This window comes from Musa acuminata, chromosome BXJ2-10 (assembly GCF_036884655.1).
Source record: "Musa acuminata AAA Group cultivar baxijiao chromosome BXJ2-10, Cavendish_Baxijiao_AAA, whole genome shotgun sequence".
NCBI lineage: Eukaryota > Viridiplantae > Streptophyta > Magnoliopsida > Zingiberales > Musaceae > Musa > Musa acuminata.
The window spans coordinates 22969348-22983689 of NC_088347.1; the positions used below are offsets into that span (position 1 = coordinate 22969348).

The following is a 14342-nucleotide window of genomic DNA, read 5'->3' on the forward strand; positions in this document are numbered from 1 at the left end:
CTTGTTGCTTTATGAGATGACTGCATGGATGATGTATTATAAATCAATTTAAGACTTTATCTATGGATTCGATGAGACGATGAACTCTTTAATTTATCGAGTTTGAATCACTGATAATTTATTATAAGTCAATCTAAATCTATCTTTATCGTATCAATCTTCCTTTTCAAAAAATCAAAGAGAGTCGATCATATCATACTAAATATTACATAACATAATCTTTAGATGCAATACTAGTAAATATTACATATGCTATGTAATATTTCAAGTTAATATATTTATTTAGCCATCATGACTATACTTCAAGTTAATATATTTATTATGCTTTACAAGTTCTCAACACCATTCTAAATCTAATCCTCATCCCGGAGCAGAACATATTCTTGCCTGATGAATCTGGTCATCATGACCATAATTCACCATTCGACATCGAAGATTAATAGCATATTCATAAAAGCTTTATGATTTGGCATAAATGTTGAGAATTTCTCTATCTATATCAGCCTCTTATCTACATATTATCATCACGTACTCTATCAACGTTGTCTTCGAGACCTCAAACGAGGCAGGTAGTCGGGCACGGACACCCGAAAAAAGGAAACCCGACCCGCTTCGTGCGGACGCCGTCGTGAATCCAAGTGAGGAGAGGAGTATTTCGGGAAACCCAAAGATTGACCGTTGTTACCGTTATTTTTGGCGGAGGGGAGATTGCCAGAACAATTCCTGTGGGCAACAAACGGAACAGCGCCCTCCCTTTTCTCCAACCTTTCTTGGCAAAGCATTGGGAACCCCTCGTTGCTGTCTTCTTCGTTGTTGATGCGGTGATTCCTCCGGCCAACCGGGGCGGCTCTCTCGGACCGCCGTGCTCCCCTTCAAGATGAACAACCTCATGACGGTCAGTTCTTGCTCTTTCCTGTATTGTTTCCGGAGCTTCCAGGAGCTCGATTTGCCGCCTTTTCATCGAAGTTTGGGTTCGATCTGCGAAGAAAATCCATTAATGGTCTGATTGAGGAAGCGATTTCGATCGATCCGCAGAGAAATGTGTTGTTCTTCACGTTCCAAGCTTTCTAATTGAAAACATCAGACTAAAACCTGAGGATTGCACAATGTGATTTCTGTCATTCCTGCTTAGGCTGCAAAAACGTAGATGTGGAAATCGAGATCATGAGATGATGAAGATTTCGGAAAAGGCATCATTCGTCATCGGTGATCCTCGAATGCTGACCAAACTAATCTCTAACCATGGAATTTTCGCAGGAATCGTTCGAAAGGGTGGTGGGTAGCTACCCAGGAGAGGGAGACATCGGATCAGGGAGGTATTCTACTGATACCAGAGATATGGGGATGGAAGGTTTCTTCAAAGAGGTACATCTCTTTCGTCGAGGACTCGAAGTTTTGCAGCATCATTTCGGTGTCCATGGATGATTCTGATTGTAATCCATGATCTGTTCCCCTTCTGTTCGTGGTGGCCTCAGGTTGGAGAAATAGATAAGCAGATCGAGAGAATTACAGGATTCTTCAATAAGCTACAGGTACCGATCGATGCTTAAACATCCTTCCAACTCCGGATCAGTATCTTCCTCTCCTCAACCTCGTCATCCTTTTCCTTTCAGGCTACCAATGAAGAATCCCAGCTTGTAACCAAGGCCTCGGAGATGAAAGGTTTGGCCTTCCTAATTCCAGCAATCGATTCTCATCCAATTCTCATTCTACTGACTGCGATGAATCTTTCTTCTGTTCAGCAATCAAACAGCGGATGGAGAAGGACGTCGAAGAAGTCAAAAAGATTGCTTTGAAGATCAAAACGATGTTAGAGCAACTCGACAAAAATGTGAGCTCATTTATCCTACGGAATCTCTGTTCTAAATGTATGATGCTCGAACACCCTCTGTTCTGAGACTTCACTGGTTGCAGAACATGATCAACAGGCAGAAACCGGGATGCGGCAAAGGGACCGCCGTCGACAGGTCTAGAATGGGAATGACTGTGTACGTAAGTTACTTTTACTTGAATCAGTGGTCTACTCCACCATCTACAATGGATCGATTGTAAGGGTGCCTTCTTACGATGCAGGGCTCTGAAGAAGAAGCTAAAAGAGAGAATGACACAGTTTCAGGTACTCGAAGACTGCAGCAACCGATCAGATAAGAAACCATGGCAGGTTTCTTCTTTGCCTTCTTGCATGACAACTTGATCGATTGGTCTCATTTTTTCTTCAGACTCTGAGGCAGAATATCCACGAGGAGTACCGTGAGGTGGTGGAAAGGAGAGTCTTCACAGGTACTTTTCGTGTCGGTATCGGACGCTAAGCAGTAGCAATTGTTTCCTTGTTTCATGGCAGTAACACTCTGCTCTGCTCCGTTTGCAGTGACCGGAACAAGACCGGACGAGGGAGTAAGAAAAGCTTTCCATTTTGCATTAGTTCCTCCTCGGTTGCTCTCCGGCTTACCCTCTTCGCCCTCTTGTGTGTGACTTGGAGCAGATGGTCGATCAACTGATAGAAACTGGGAACAGCGAGCTGATCTTTGAGAAGGCGATCCAAGGTCAAGGTCGAGGACAGGTACGCCACACGCACGCATGCTTCGATGTGTTCGACGAATTGCACTGCGCTTTATCTTCTCTTCTGCAGGTTGTGGACACATTGGCGGAGATACAAGAACGGCGCGACACCATGCTGGAGTTGGAGAAGAAGCTTCTTGATCTACAGCAGGTGCGCAGCAGGGATCCAAAAGCTATGGCTCTTGAAGCATTGATGTCGAGGTTGTCATGCGTGATCTTGTCAATGGTTGCAGATGTTCTTGGACATGTCGGTGCTGGTGGACGCCCAGGGAGACATGCTGGATGACATCGAGGCTCAGGTTTGCTGCATCTCAACGCTTCTGCGAGCTTAGAGTTTCCTCCTTTTACCCGAGTTGGTGCTCTCAGGTCACAAAATCCGTAGACCACATCGAGAATGCCACCGCCACACTCCAAGCAGCGAAGAAGACGCAGAAGAACACGAGGAAGTACATGTGCATCGCCATCGTCATCCTGCTCGTCGTCATCGTCGTTGCGCTCGGTGGAATCCTGAAGGAGGCCAAGAAATCGGTTTAAGAAACAACAACAACAACAACAACAATAAATTTGCAGTATATGAAGTTATCTTCGTTTCCTCGGAGGGTCTGATGATGAAATTGTTATGCTAACACTTGCGTAATTGTATGTGTGACATTATACCTGCGGACGTATTATTTCTTGCGATTGTGCAACACATTTGTGTTTGGTTTTGGCTTTGTTGTTTGCGTCTGATCAAACTTCTGTTTTGATGTTAATCCAATTGGATTATGCCGAGCCATGAAAATAAGACGCCCTGCGACAAAGTTCGCCGCCTTCTTCGTGGTTTCCTTCGCCGACTGCCATGCGTCTTGGGCCATCTCTGCTGCTCTATTTCCGATATCAGCCACCTGCAGCATGCACCGTAACTCATACGTATAAAGCTTTCTTCATGCCCTGCTCTAAAATTCACGCGAACCCTACTTGGCTAGCTGATGCACTGGCGATGCCTCGACTCTCAGTAGCTTTGTTCGCCCGCCCGCCGGCCACGGTCACCTCCTCGTTCACGGACCTCGCCGCGTCCTCTACCACACTCCCCTATATATGTCGGATGGAAACGAAACAGTCATTAAGGTGCATGAAATTGACCGCGGAGAAGGCAATAATTGCATGTCGACAAGTCATTCCTACCTGAGAAGGTCGGGAAGCAGCAGTGACCAGAAGTCGCAAGCTCGTCGGGCTTCTCCTCGCAATGGCCGACACAGGAGGGCCGAACTTAGCGAGGGCTGTGCTTGCCATCTTATTTGCTTCTTGTTAGTGGTGAGGTAATAGATGTGGAGGGTTCACTGCTTGAGGTGGTATCAAAGAGACAGGAGAGATAAATATGAAGTGGTAGTGCATTCTCGTCAACAGCAGCATCCTTAGCCTTGCCAAATGATTGGGTTTCCCTTCTTTGAGAACCAGCAATCACGGTAGGTAGTTATTTCAGGTTTCAGTTGCAGCTTGATCTTTTCCTTGTTTAAACTGTCTTTGGGAAATCTGCATGATCCCTACTCCGTTAGTTCTCAAAAATATGAATATTTGCATGTACGATGGAAAATGAAGACTGTGCTCTATCTCAAATTAGTAACTTCTCGAACACAACATCTAAAATTAGTATATTAATCTTTTCAAAGATAATTATTTTTCCTAGTTGAATCTTATTGTTATACTTGTTTTGCAAAAATTGCTTTGGAGTTCTGAACAATAAAGCAAACCTCTAAATTATACTACAATGTACATGTTACTAATATATATATACATATACACAACAACAAAAAAGATAAACAACTGGATTTAGTGAGTTAAATGATAAATGTAAGCATCTACCTGGACACAGCTCCCACGACAATCGAGGCAAATCAACAGCCATCTGTAATGATCATTTACCTATAATGCATCCAAGTTCTCTGTAGGACATGACATGCTAAGAGTACGACCACTTACCCATCCCATGCAAACCTTGTGAACAGATGATCGAGCACAATAATGTATGCAACATCAAGCCATCAAAGATGAAAGTGTTCTGGCTTCAAACAAACACCACAAGCATCTGACACTGCTTCCTCGATGCTTTTGCGCCTCATCCTATTAATGGTGCTGTATGCTGCATCGCCTGTACAAAAGGCATGAAGGGAAGAAGAATTATGCCATTGACACATATTTAGCCGACCTACTATGATTGTCATATTCCCTACTCAAGAACAGTTTACTCCCATCAGTTCAGCTAGTCTTCATTACCTCTGTATACCTCTACGCTTATCTTAACTCAAAACTATTAGTGCTACTTCAATAGAGTTGCATTTCTACAACATCCGCCAGATATCACGAATCAAGACAAATAGCACATCTTTGCAGCTAGTAATACCCATCAAAAGAGAACAGAGATGGTAATAGATAGCGACAACAACCAAAAAATGCATATCCAGTTCTACCAATTTGCTTAGTAGATAACTATCGCCAGCACAGTAAATACTGCAGTTAACTGCAACATCCAAAAACACAAGGGTCCATAAGCTACTCTAGATTTAAACTAGAGGCAGATGGATAAATTTTCTCGAAAATATAGAACTGAAAGACACAGCTAATCACACCACCAAATCCAAGTACTAGAAACTTCAAAGATAGAAATATGAGGTATCTACTACTCCTCAGGACTACTAATTCTACATTACGAATAGAGCAGAATAGCATTTAAACTGTTAAGATCAAGTGAGAGTTGCAGTTAAACTACTGAGATCAAGCCAGTGATAAATTTCGCCTTTCTCTGCTGAGTGCCAGGTAAAATGGCCCAAGAAACACAGAAGAGATGGTGATTCATTGCAACATAAGTCCTCTAGTTACTGCTGTTGGACTTGCCTGCCGTGAGGGCCACCATAACCACCTCCATAACTAGCTGGACCACCAGGGGCCCCATTCACCTGAGAAGCTCCATAGGGCCCTGCTTGTGAAGGGTCTGGCCTCCAAGCATTTGGATAACCCGAGTTTGCATTAGGAATTCCATAACTACCACCCATGTAAGCAGAACCTGCTCCTTGTTCTCCTGTATTGCCTGCAGGGCTACCACCTGGACCACTGCTGCCTCGTCCGCCGAGAGAACCATAGCCCCCTTGAGTACCATAAGGCCCTTCTGATCCTCCATATGCACCATAACCATAACCCTGACTCACATACCCAGGGGTCCCACTTTGACCTGTTGGCACTGCACCAGATCCTCCACTGGCAGCTGAAGCATTCCATGAGGCGGCTGGACCATAGGCCGCGCTTCCACCATAGCCTGCAGGGCCATAACCACTTGGAGCCTGATTACTCCAAAGGTTCCTTTGAGCACCTGGAGGACCACCTACATAACCAGCCATAGGAGCATTTGGATTTCCGTAGGCCCCAGCAGGTCCATTGTACCCAGCACCGGCACTTCCATAGCCACCAACACCATAACCGGCATAACCAACACCACTGTTTGCAGTTCCATAGCCATAACCAGGTGCACCATAGGCAGAGGAGCTGTAAGCTGGTGCTTGAGGTTGCATGTACCTATTGGCATCCGGTCTACCATCATAAGAGCTAGCATTACCACTCGAACCACCATAAGATTGATGGGATCCACCTCCCATTGATCGCCCACTGCCAGTGTTTGGATTTGCATCTTTTGGAAGGGCACGCTTCACTTCCACAGGCTTGCCATTCAAATCATGAAAAGTCTTTTGAAGAACTTTATCTACAGTATCTTCTGAATCAAAGGAGATGAACCCAAAGCCTCGAGGGCGATGGGTGTTTTGGTCATACATCACAACTGCATCAGTCACAGTGCCGAAGGACTCGAAGTACTGTCGAAACCCATCCTCTGTTAGGGTGGGAGGCAAACCTCCAACAAAAATCTTTTTGGTCCTTATGTTTGCACCGGCACCTGCTCCAGCTGATCTTCCGGAAGTGGGGTTTCCAGAAGTGGTATTGCCAGATCTGGCAGACATTTGCTGTTCTTCTCTTGAAAGAGCCCTTTTAGCATCCACCTGTTGATTAAATCAGTTGTACGGCAGACGAGATATTTATATCAACAAAATGCATCCTTAAGTAATGATTTTGTAAAATATCGCTTTCTAAATTTCAATAGAATAACAACTCCCAAAAACTCCAGCACAAATTGTTGCATGATAAGGAAAATTAAGTAAACAAATTAAATCAGCAGATTACACAAAACAACCAGTTGCTAAAATTTTTCTGTAGTGACATGTTACTTTTATCACAATAAAAATTACACCACGATAAAATTGCAACTTCAAGAAGACCAAGAATATATCACACAGAATGCTATCAAGTTAGGATACAATATATAATTACACAAAGCAAATCATTGTTGTGCAAGATAAATCATAAATATCAACCATAGTTCACATTGTAGATTGATTCCAATATGTTACATCTGATTTCTATTGATATCATCAAGAATAATCTGATTTTGACCATTTTTTCAGCCATACAGCCAAAAAAAGGCAAACTCGACAAGAACTAATAAAACTTGACATGAAAGTTGCCTCCAATCAAGTTCCTTATTATCTGAGGAAAGAAAAAATACACAAAATGAGATGACAAAGATGACAAAAAGAGAGAAAGGGATTGAAGACTAACTAGGACCTAAAATAATCTGGCTGACCCCTGTTTCCTAAACAAGGGTGGTTGACCATCCTAGATCAATGTCCTGCTTGCTCTACCCACATTAGGTCAAGGATGACCAGAAACTCCTTGGGGCAGGTGGCATCATCTAGCAAGTGCCCGTTTCCCAAGTCAACACATGTTGGAAAACCAAGAGATGGGTCCAATTGGGGGAACGAGATTTGTCCTACCCCATTGGAGCTCCAAGAAAAGGTTAGGCCTAATCCCTTCTAATATGTGTTGGTAATATTTTAGGCTGCTTGAGATTCTAAGTTAATCCTAATGGAATAAGGATTGATCCATGGAGATAAAATTAAACCACATGGCATTGACCCAGCTTACTAATCTAACAAGGACTTACACTTGTTGGCGTGTAAATTATTGGCCAAAGTCAATCAAACTTCTGCACAAGGTAGAATCAAATATCACAGTGGTAGATGCATGTGTATGGACTTACTAATGCATGTGTAAATCTCTATGGGTGGGTTGAGCACCCTTGTAGCTAAACCTGTAAGATGTTCAGTCACCCCAATGAGAGTTGTCCATCTGAAATTACTCTTTGATACTCAATAGGTAATGAGTACTACAACTAACTGTCCATAAACTTCTATAAATTGTTGCCACTATCTTGTCCAATCCTAAGAATCTTCAGAGTATGTTGTTATCAAATGAGATTGTTCCCCTTCACCTTGTCGAGATGTACTAATACTCTCTATAACAAAATAAGCCAAGTATTATTATGAAATAAACATTTAGTCTCCTTTAGAAATAAAGGATAGCTCTTCTAGATCTCCATGACATTCCTCGGATGCTCTTCTGCGATCTGCCTAGGGCTTACTATATACCAATATTGAAAGATACTATATATGTCTTTCTTTATATTGGTTGAAAACTATTATTCATAAGCCCTTCAAATATAGAAGGTGCATTGGTTAATACTGAAGGGCATGGAAAACAAATTCAGTGTTTGTCATGTATTCTAAAGTGATGTTCTAAACGCCAACAAGAAAGGCATGAATATGAAGATATTCACAATTATGTAACTAAACTTCCTGTAAATCAACACAATCTCCAACTTTAGTCCCTTCTCTTGATAAGCAACACAAGTGATGAATAGCTACTCTTGGATGGCAACATTATCTATTCTTGAGCTTCCCCTTCAACAATTTTTCCAATTTCAAAGTTTTTCAATATATGGTTAATGTTATTACTTTACAATTTAAAGAGAAACAATAGTGATTTGGTGGTCGTGAATAGACACCACTGATGTTAGACATGTATAAAGCTGAAGACTACCATACACCCTTGCTGGACAGCACTGACATTAGACATTTATAGAGCAAATTTGGAGGTCAATCTCCGATTGAGCTGAGATTTGAGGTGGATTTTTGGCACTTCAAAAGAGATATCATCAGAAGCAAGTTGTAGTTAAGCAAAAGGGTTCAAATGGAACCTGAAATCCTGCTAAACTGGTAGATTACATAGGCTAAAATTTTGTTCATCATCTTTGGACTCTTTGGTGCTATTCCAGCTATAGTTCAGGGTTTATTCTAACAGTAGAAGACTAAAGATGTGTGAACAAGCTTCAGGAATTACTGAAGGGACACATGTTTAATAGTAAAAGTGTCCTCTTGCAATTGTGTCAAACGTCTACCACGGTTACCAATTTTTCGAAGTCGCAAATAACATTCCTAACCACCTAACTTCTTTCATAATTGCAGCATACAAATCAATATTTGATCATTCTTGCACGGATAAAGGTGTGTTGGCAAAATTACCTATAAGCATGTTGCCATTTAACACCATGAATTAAAATGTACTAACAAACTCCAAATTTCATCTAAATTTTAGATATATTAAATGCAATGCAACAATAGGCAGATCTAGTTGCTTATTTACATAGGAAGTAAAGCACCAAGCGACAAGTTTTTTGGATCACACTTAGTATGATATACATGAGAATTTCTAATATGTACCTAATATTTCATCCAAAGGTGGTTCTTCTTCTTTGGTATTCTCTTTGTATTCTCTTGAAAAGATATTCTTCCATCCCTTCTTCTCCTTCATCAAAATCAAATATTAATAAGCTGCATGATTATGTCTTACACATGCCGCATTATCCATGTTTAGTTGCAATAGAAGCACATTGACGTTGCCTAATAATTTTCCTATCATAAGCATCTTTGTAGGTCTCAAAGCTCCTAGAGAAATCATAGAAAATGCTGACTGTGCTAAGATAGAAGTAGGAGCCTTATAATTGAAATAGGTCATCTTGTAGTAACTGATATGAAGAAGCTGCCAACTTAGTGATGGTGGTGGCCTATCTAAACAATCTAACAAAATTAGCATAGTGCAATGTCCTCTTCTTGGCAATACAAGCTTTGCTGATTAATGAAGCAACTTGTGGGGCACCGGGATATAGAAGTACAACAACCTCTTAGGTCATACTTGAACCCTAGTAGAGCCAGCCAAATGTAGGAACCAACTGCCTTTTTGACTTCATCCATATACAACAAACCCTCTTCAATATTTCTTTCTGAAAAGGAAAGAGGCGGAAGTTGCGAGGTCCTTACTTGGGTCATGTTCTCTTCTAATAAATCGTGTTATCTTTGTGGTCACTATCAAATCACTCCTTTCTACTTCAATTCAAACGCTTTGTGCATCGAGATATTGTAATAAGTGTTGATTAGGTTGAAGCATAAAATTGTTGTATCATCATCTGTATTACTAAACCTTTGAGATCTTATATTTGAGCATCGACGCAAAAATGAATTATGTTAAAGGTGGTGTTACTCTCGTCCAACTAGCTCTTTTAACAAATTGATATGATGAAGCCTTAAAACAAAATGATGTCCTAACAAGCATCAGAGTAGACAGAGGATAAAGAGAAGTTTCGTAGATTAAGGAACGAAAGAGAGTAACTCGGGAGAAAGGATAGAGAGAAGTGAGGTGGATTAAGGGGGAGAAAGAGAGGAACTCTGGAGAAATATTGTTATCCATGTGTCAAGATATATGTCCAAGGTTTATATCAAGTTTAACAGACCAAAGATGATCTATGAATGTATGAGTTAAAATAACCTAAGAATCGACTTCGTTGGCTATTATACTTATGCTTGGCCAACAATGACTGGTTGAGCACTCCTAAGTATGGCGGCCCCATTCAATGGCTACCCACCCACTGCCTTGGTTGATCAGAATAATATACCTCTGTTGTGCCCCTAAAAGGGGTCAACTCTATGTATGTTTCATCTGACACACATCCCTCATTCAGGTTAATTAAGAAGTCCATCTAAGCAAGTTTGGATGGAATAAAGATTGATCGAAGGAGCAAAGTGAATAAACCTGAATTATAATCCAACTAGAAATCAATCTTGTTAACATGTCAAATGTTGGCCTGAGTCAATCAAACTTGTAGACAAGGTGAAACGAGAGTCCACAAAGGCATCTACACATGCTCAGACAGAATAATTAAGCATCAGATACTTACTATAGGGGCTTGCAAACCATGATAACAATAGCACATAGAAATCAAGTACTAAAGAAAGACGCACCACAAATTCCAAGGTCATAATTCAATCAAGATCTTGGTTACCACCAACTAATATATCAATTACAAAATGGACAATGATGCAAGAAAATAACCCATATATAAATACACATCACAAACTCATCTAAACCAGTATCACTGAATTTTCATGCATCAAGTCTATCAACAAACGATTCATGGCAATATTATTAGCAGTATCAAGAAGATTAACTACAAATCACAAATAAATTGCATCAAGAAGCAGGGCCCAATCAATGTTACACACCTCAAAGTTTAGTGCGCATCAAAGAAAGATCACAACAGAACATAGGCAACGAGAAGTTAACATTATAAGAAAAGAAACAAGCATGATCAAAGCTCTCCGAGACTCCTCAGCAAGAAATCACTTAAAACTTTACATCGAAACGAGTCGAGTGCAGCACCAGGTAACCCTAACTTCAGAGATCAAGCAAGAGAGAGCAAAAAAAAGCGAGGTAGAGAAATAGGGAAAAGAAACTCACGGTGCGGCCATCGATGGTGTGGTTGTCCTGGAGAACGCGATCGAGGAGGGAGGGATCCGCGAAGACGACGAACCCGAAGCCCCTGGGCCGGCCTGTGACCTTGTCCCTCATGATGACAGCGTCTAGAACCTCGCCGTAGTTGCCGAAGTGATCCTTGAGCTTGTCCTCGGTGGTCTCCCACGAGATCCCCCCAATGAAGAGCTTCCCCTCGTCTGAATCCATCTCTTCTCTCTGTGCCTCTCTTCAAAAACACTTCCTTCACTCTTCACTCTCTAGTATAAACTACCCGGCCAGTGGAATAGTGAGAGTCGAAGAGGAGAGGAGAGGAGAACCACCGCCGCCGGTGGGAGAGAGGAGGGGACGAAGCCCAAATAGAGGAGAATAATGTAGTTTGGGAACGGATGCGATCGGGTTAGTCGTTCCGATCCGAGGGTGGAGATCGATCGGTCGATTGCAGGGTAGGGTTATGCTTCCGACCTCGCTTTTTGTTTTTGTTTTTGCTTTTATGTTTCGGAATAAAAGGAGGGGTTTTGGACATCGACTATTTAAATATATATTGCTGATTTCTTAATTATTTTATGATGTCATGATCCTTAACATTAACGTAATATTTAATGCTACATTTATCTAAAATATTGACATCCAAATTCATATTTATATCTTTAGCCTAAGTTCTCATAAATAGCCAATTTAATGAACTAAACTAAGATTCGAGAATATGAACATACATGAAAGCAGGAGTGTGCTCACACTCGTTCATGCAATGGGCACGCAAGCGCGCGTGTTGGGTGACACGTACACGTGTATGAGCGTGTTCGATTGCGTGGCGTGGGTGTAGCCGTCGGTGTATGGACCTCGAGATATTTCTCATCCCCGTTCGCTGCCACCACACGATTCGTTGTGGATTTCTGTCTAAGCTGGAACAGGATGCAGGGTATGTCCACGCACTTCGTGTGGGTGGAGCCCACCTGTCCTAACTGTTTCGAAAGAATCTCCCCACCAGCGTGGGACCCTTTCCAGCTGTGTCTCATCCGGAGAGCGATGAATCACCGCCACCACTCGATCGAGATCTCCATTGTGTGGCCTGCGTCCGGCGCACATCTTCCTCCCCTCGCCACCGGTTCCTCTCTTCCTACCTCTTCATTGTCATCGAAGATCCCGCTCTTCTTCCAGCACATAGACCGCAACAGCCCTCCACCTCCATGGCTGCGCCGCTGTCAGCCACAGGGCTCAGTAACTCCCTGCACTCGACGTTCCATGGAAGCTGGGCCACCTCGTTTGCCGGGGCAGACCGGGCGATGCTGGCCAGGCCGGCCCCGGCGTCGGTTCGGGTCTCCAGGCCCCGCCGGTCTCTGCCTAAGATGGGAAACGTCAACGAAGGCAAAGGCCTCTTCGCGCCCTTGGTCGTTTTCACTCGCAACATCATCGGCAGGAAGCGGTTCAATCAGCTCAGAGGGAAGGCCATAGCTCTCCACTCCCAGGTGTTTGTCTGTGTGTGCGTACATATATGAATCGTTCATCACTTGTCTATCGTTCACATGTTGGTGTTTGCGCTCAGGTGATCACAGAGTTCTGCAAGACTATAGGGGCTGATGGTAAGCAGAGACAAGGTTTGATCCGCTTGGCCAAAAAGAACGGAGAAAAGCTTGGGTTTCTCGCCTGACATGCCATTCTTTCTTAGCTGAAGCAACTGTGCTGTATGAATTTTTCTGGTGGTTTCGTCTGAGAAAGAATGTATATATATGTATTGTTTGGCTGCTTAATTTCAACAAACAGCTGCTGTATCTTCACATATCATCATATTAGTATTAGTCTTGTGCTTGAGATTCACTTTCCTGTGGTAGGATATAAGAGGTGTCTAACTCGTGCTTCATATTATGCTTCTAATAGCAACGTAGTTGAAGAGGAGCAGAATGTTCTCTACATGTAGTCTCTATGTAGTTTCCAAGTGAAAACGTAGACATGCATCAGATTACGTTATCGACACCCATTTGCAGACCAACCCATTGCTTGGTACGTACAGCTTGTTTCTTCTATTCACTTTCCACTGTCTCAGCGCACGAGAAGAACGACAGCCTCCCACTTCTCTTCCGGTTATGCCCGCCATGGCTGTTGTTTGACCGGTCGTCCCTCTCGTGGTCTGGCGAAATCTCGGCTTTCCACATCTCTAGCTTGGTCTCCAGCTCCTCCCGCTCCCGCTCCTCCACCCCACTCTCCATGCTCACCGATCCGTTCCTCGCCAGCTGCCATCCGCTGCAGTCATCGGAGGACCATCTTCGGCCGTTGGCTTTCGCCTGTCTTCCAACGGTGATATCCTTGTAGGCGAAGGCCGCCGGAGAGTCGAGGCCGAAGTAGAGCGGCATGCTCCTCACGTGGGGTTCGAGGATGGCGACGCTGAGGTTGAGTATGCCGTGGGGGCGGAGGGAGGAGGGTCGGCGGACCAGGAGGGCGACGAAGCGGCGGACGCCAGGGGCGGGGCTGAGGGAGCTAAGGACGACGCGGACGGTGCCGAGGAGATGATCGGGGAGGGGGCTGAGGCGGCTACGGGCGGCGTGGAGGTGGACGTCCACGCAGGCCGTGTCGGAGCGGAGGAACGCGTCATCGACGCGGAAGATGAACTTGTCGTTCCAGGTGGGGTCGGCGTGGCCGGCGCGGTCCACCCGGGTGTAGAGCTTGTGCTTCGGGTCGACCCAAGCGGAGGCGTACGTGTTAATGGACCGGGTGGCGGGGTAGAGGCCCTGGGCAGAGATGATGGTGATCTCCAGGAGGTGGAAGGGCATGAGGGCAGTGGCCGGCCGGCCGAGGTCGCCGCAGCCACCGTCCACTGCCTCCATGGTCGTCTTGGAGGTGACGGGGGGTGTGGTTGGTGGATTATATTGGGGAGGAGAGGAGCGGGAGAGGCAAAACCGGGGCAGCAGGAAGCGGCGGACGAAGGAGAACAAGGACAGGCTGTGGGCCTTCAACCGGAGTTTGGCGAGGAACGGTGGGTGGCGATCGAGAGGGACAGAGGAGCTACAGCTGGTGGCGATACTTCTTCCTGCGGTGATCAAACGGCTTGCGCAACGCTCTACGTC

General features: G+C 44.0%; 4 protein-coding genes across 4 annotated transcripts; 2 read left to right on the plus strand and 2 right to left on the minus strand.

The window, feature by feature from the left end:
• Positions 1-371: 371 nt before the first annotated feature.
• On the plus strand, positions 372-3093 carry LOC135624540 (syntaxin-132-like). The gene is made up of 13 exons (XM_065128257.1): positions 372-895; positions 1258-1365; positions 1476-1532; positions 1614-1662; positions 1743-1831; positions 1915-1988; positions 2074-2116; positions 2220-2280; positions 2369-2394; positions 2483-2560; positions 2630-2710; positions 2793-2858; positions 2926-3093. The coding sequence occupies exons 1-13, from the start codon at positions 878-880 to the stop codon at positions 3091-3093; spliced, it is 918 nt and encodes a 305-aa protein (XP_064984329.1). The 5' UTR covers positions 372-877.
• Positions 2050-4870, minus strand: LOC135624541 (uncharacterized). Its single transcript, XM_065128258.1, has 5 exons — positions 4402-4870; positions 3724-4071; positions 3517-3630; positions 3217-3443; positions 2050-3066 (listed from the first exon to the last, which is right to left on the minus strand). The coding sequence occupies exons 2-4, from the start codon at positions 3829-3831 to the stop codon at positions 3228-3230; spliced, it is 438 nt and encodes a 145-aa protein (XP_064984330.1). The 5' UTR covers positions 3832-4071; positions 4402-4870; the 3' UTR covers positions 2050-3066; positions 3217-3227.
• A 125-nt stretch (positions 4871-4995) lies between these two features.
• Positions 4996-11731, minus strand: LOC104000436 (heterogeneous nuclear ribonucleoprotein 1). The gene is made up of 2 exons (XM_009422482.3): positions 11269-11731; positions 4996-6581 (listed from the first exon to the last, which is right to left on the minus strand). Exons 1-2 carry the CDS (start codon positions 11488-11490, stop codon positions 5412-5414), a joined length of 1392 nt encoding a protein of 463 aa, XP_009420757.2. The 5' UTR covers positions 11491-11731; the 3' UTR covers positions 4996-5411.
• A 642-nt stretch (positions 11732-12373) lies between these two features.
• Positions 12374-13098, plus strand: LOC135624542 (protein PROTON GRADIENT REGULATION 5, chloroplastic-like). The gene is made up of 2 exons (XM_065128259.1): positions 12374-12749; positions 12827-13098. The coding sequence occupies exons 1-2, from the start codon at positions 12471-12473 to the stop codon at positions 12929-12931; spliced, it is 384 nt and encodes a 127-aa protein (XP_064984331.1). The 5' UTR covers positions 12374-12470; the 3' UTR covers positions 12932-13098.
• Positions 13099-14342: the final 1244 nt, after the last annotated feature.

Bases quoted from the DNA above. Each gene is read 5' to 3' on its own strand.
- LOC135624540 (XM_065128257.1), top strand. The intron at 1,533-1,613 runs GTACCGATCGAT...TTTTCCTTTCAG, and splicing joins GATTCTTCAATAAGCTACAG to GCTACCAATGAAGAATCCCA. The intron at 2,117-2,219 runs GTACTCGAAGAC...TTTTTTCTTCAG, and splicing joins AGAGAATGACACAGTTTCAG to ACTCTGAGGCAGAATATCCA.
- LOC135624541 (XM_065128258.1), bottom strand. From the start codon at position 3,831: ATGGCAAGCACAGCCCTCGCTAAGTTCGGCCCTCCTGTGTCGGCCATT. The intron at 3,631-3,723 runs GTAGGAATGACT...CGACATATATAG, and splicing joins CTGCTTCCCGACCTTCTCAG to GGGAGTGTGGTAGAGGACGC. The intron at 3,444-3,516 runs GTAGGGTTCGCG...TGCATGCTGCAG, and splicing joins CCAGTGCATCAGCTAGCCAA to GTGGCTGATATCGGAAATAG.
- LOC104000436 (XM_009422482.3), bottom strand. From the start codon at position 11,490: ATGGATTCAGACGAGGGGAAGCTCTTCATTGGGGGGATCTCGTGGGAG. The intron at 6,582-11,268 runs GTGAGTTTCTTT...TTTAATCAACAG, and splicing joins ACACCATCGATGGCCGCACC to GTGGATGCTAAAAGGGCTCT.
- LOC135624542 (XM_065128259.1), top strand. From the start codon at position 12,471: ATGGCTGCGCCGCTGTCAGCCACAGGGCTCAGTAACTCCCTGCACTCG. The intron at 12,750-12,826 runs GTGTTTGTCTGT...GTTTGCGCTCAG, and splicing joins CCATAGCTCTCCACTCCCAG to GTGATCACAGAGTTCTGCAA.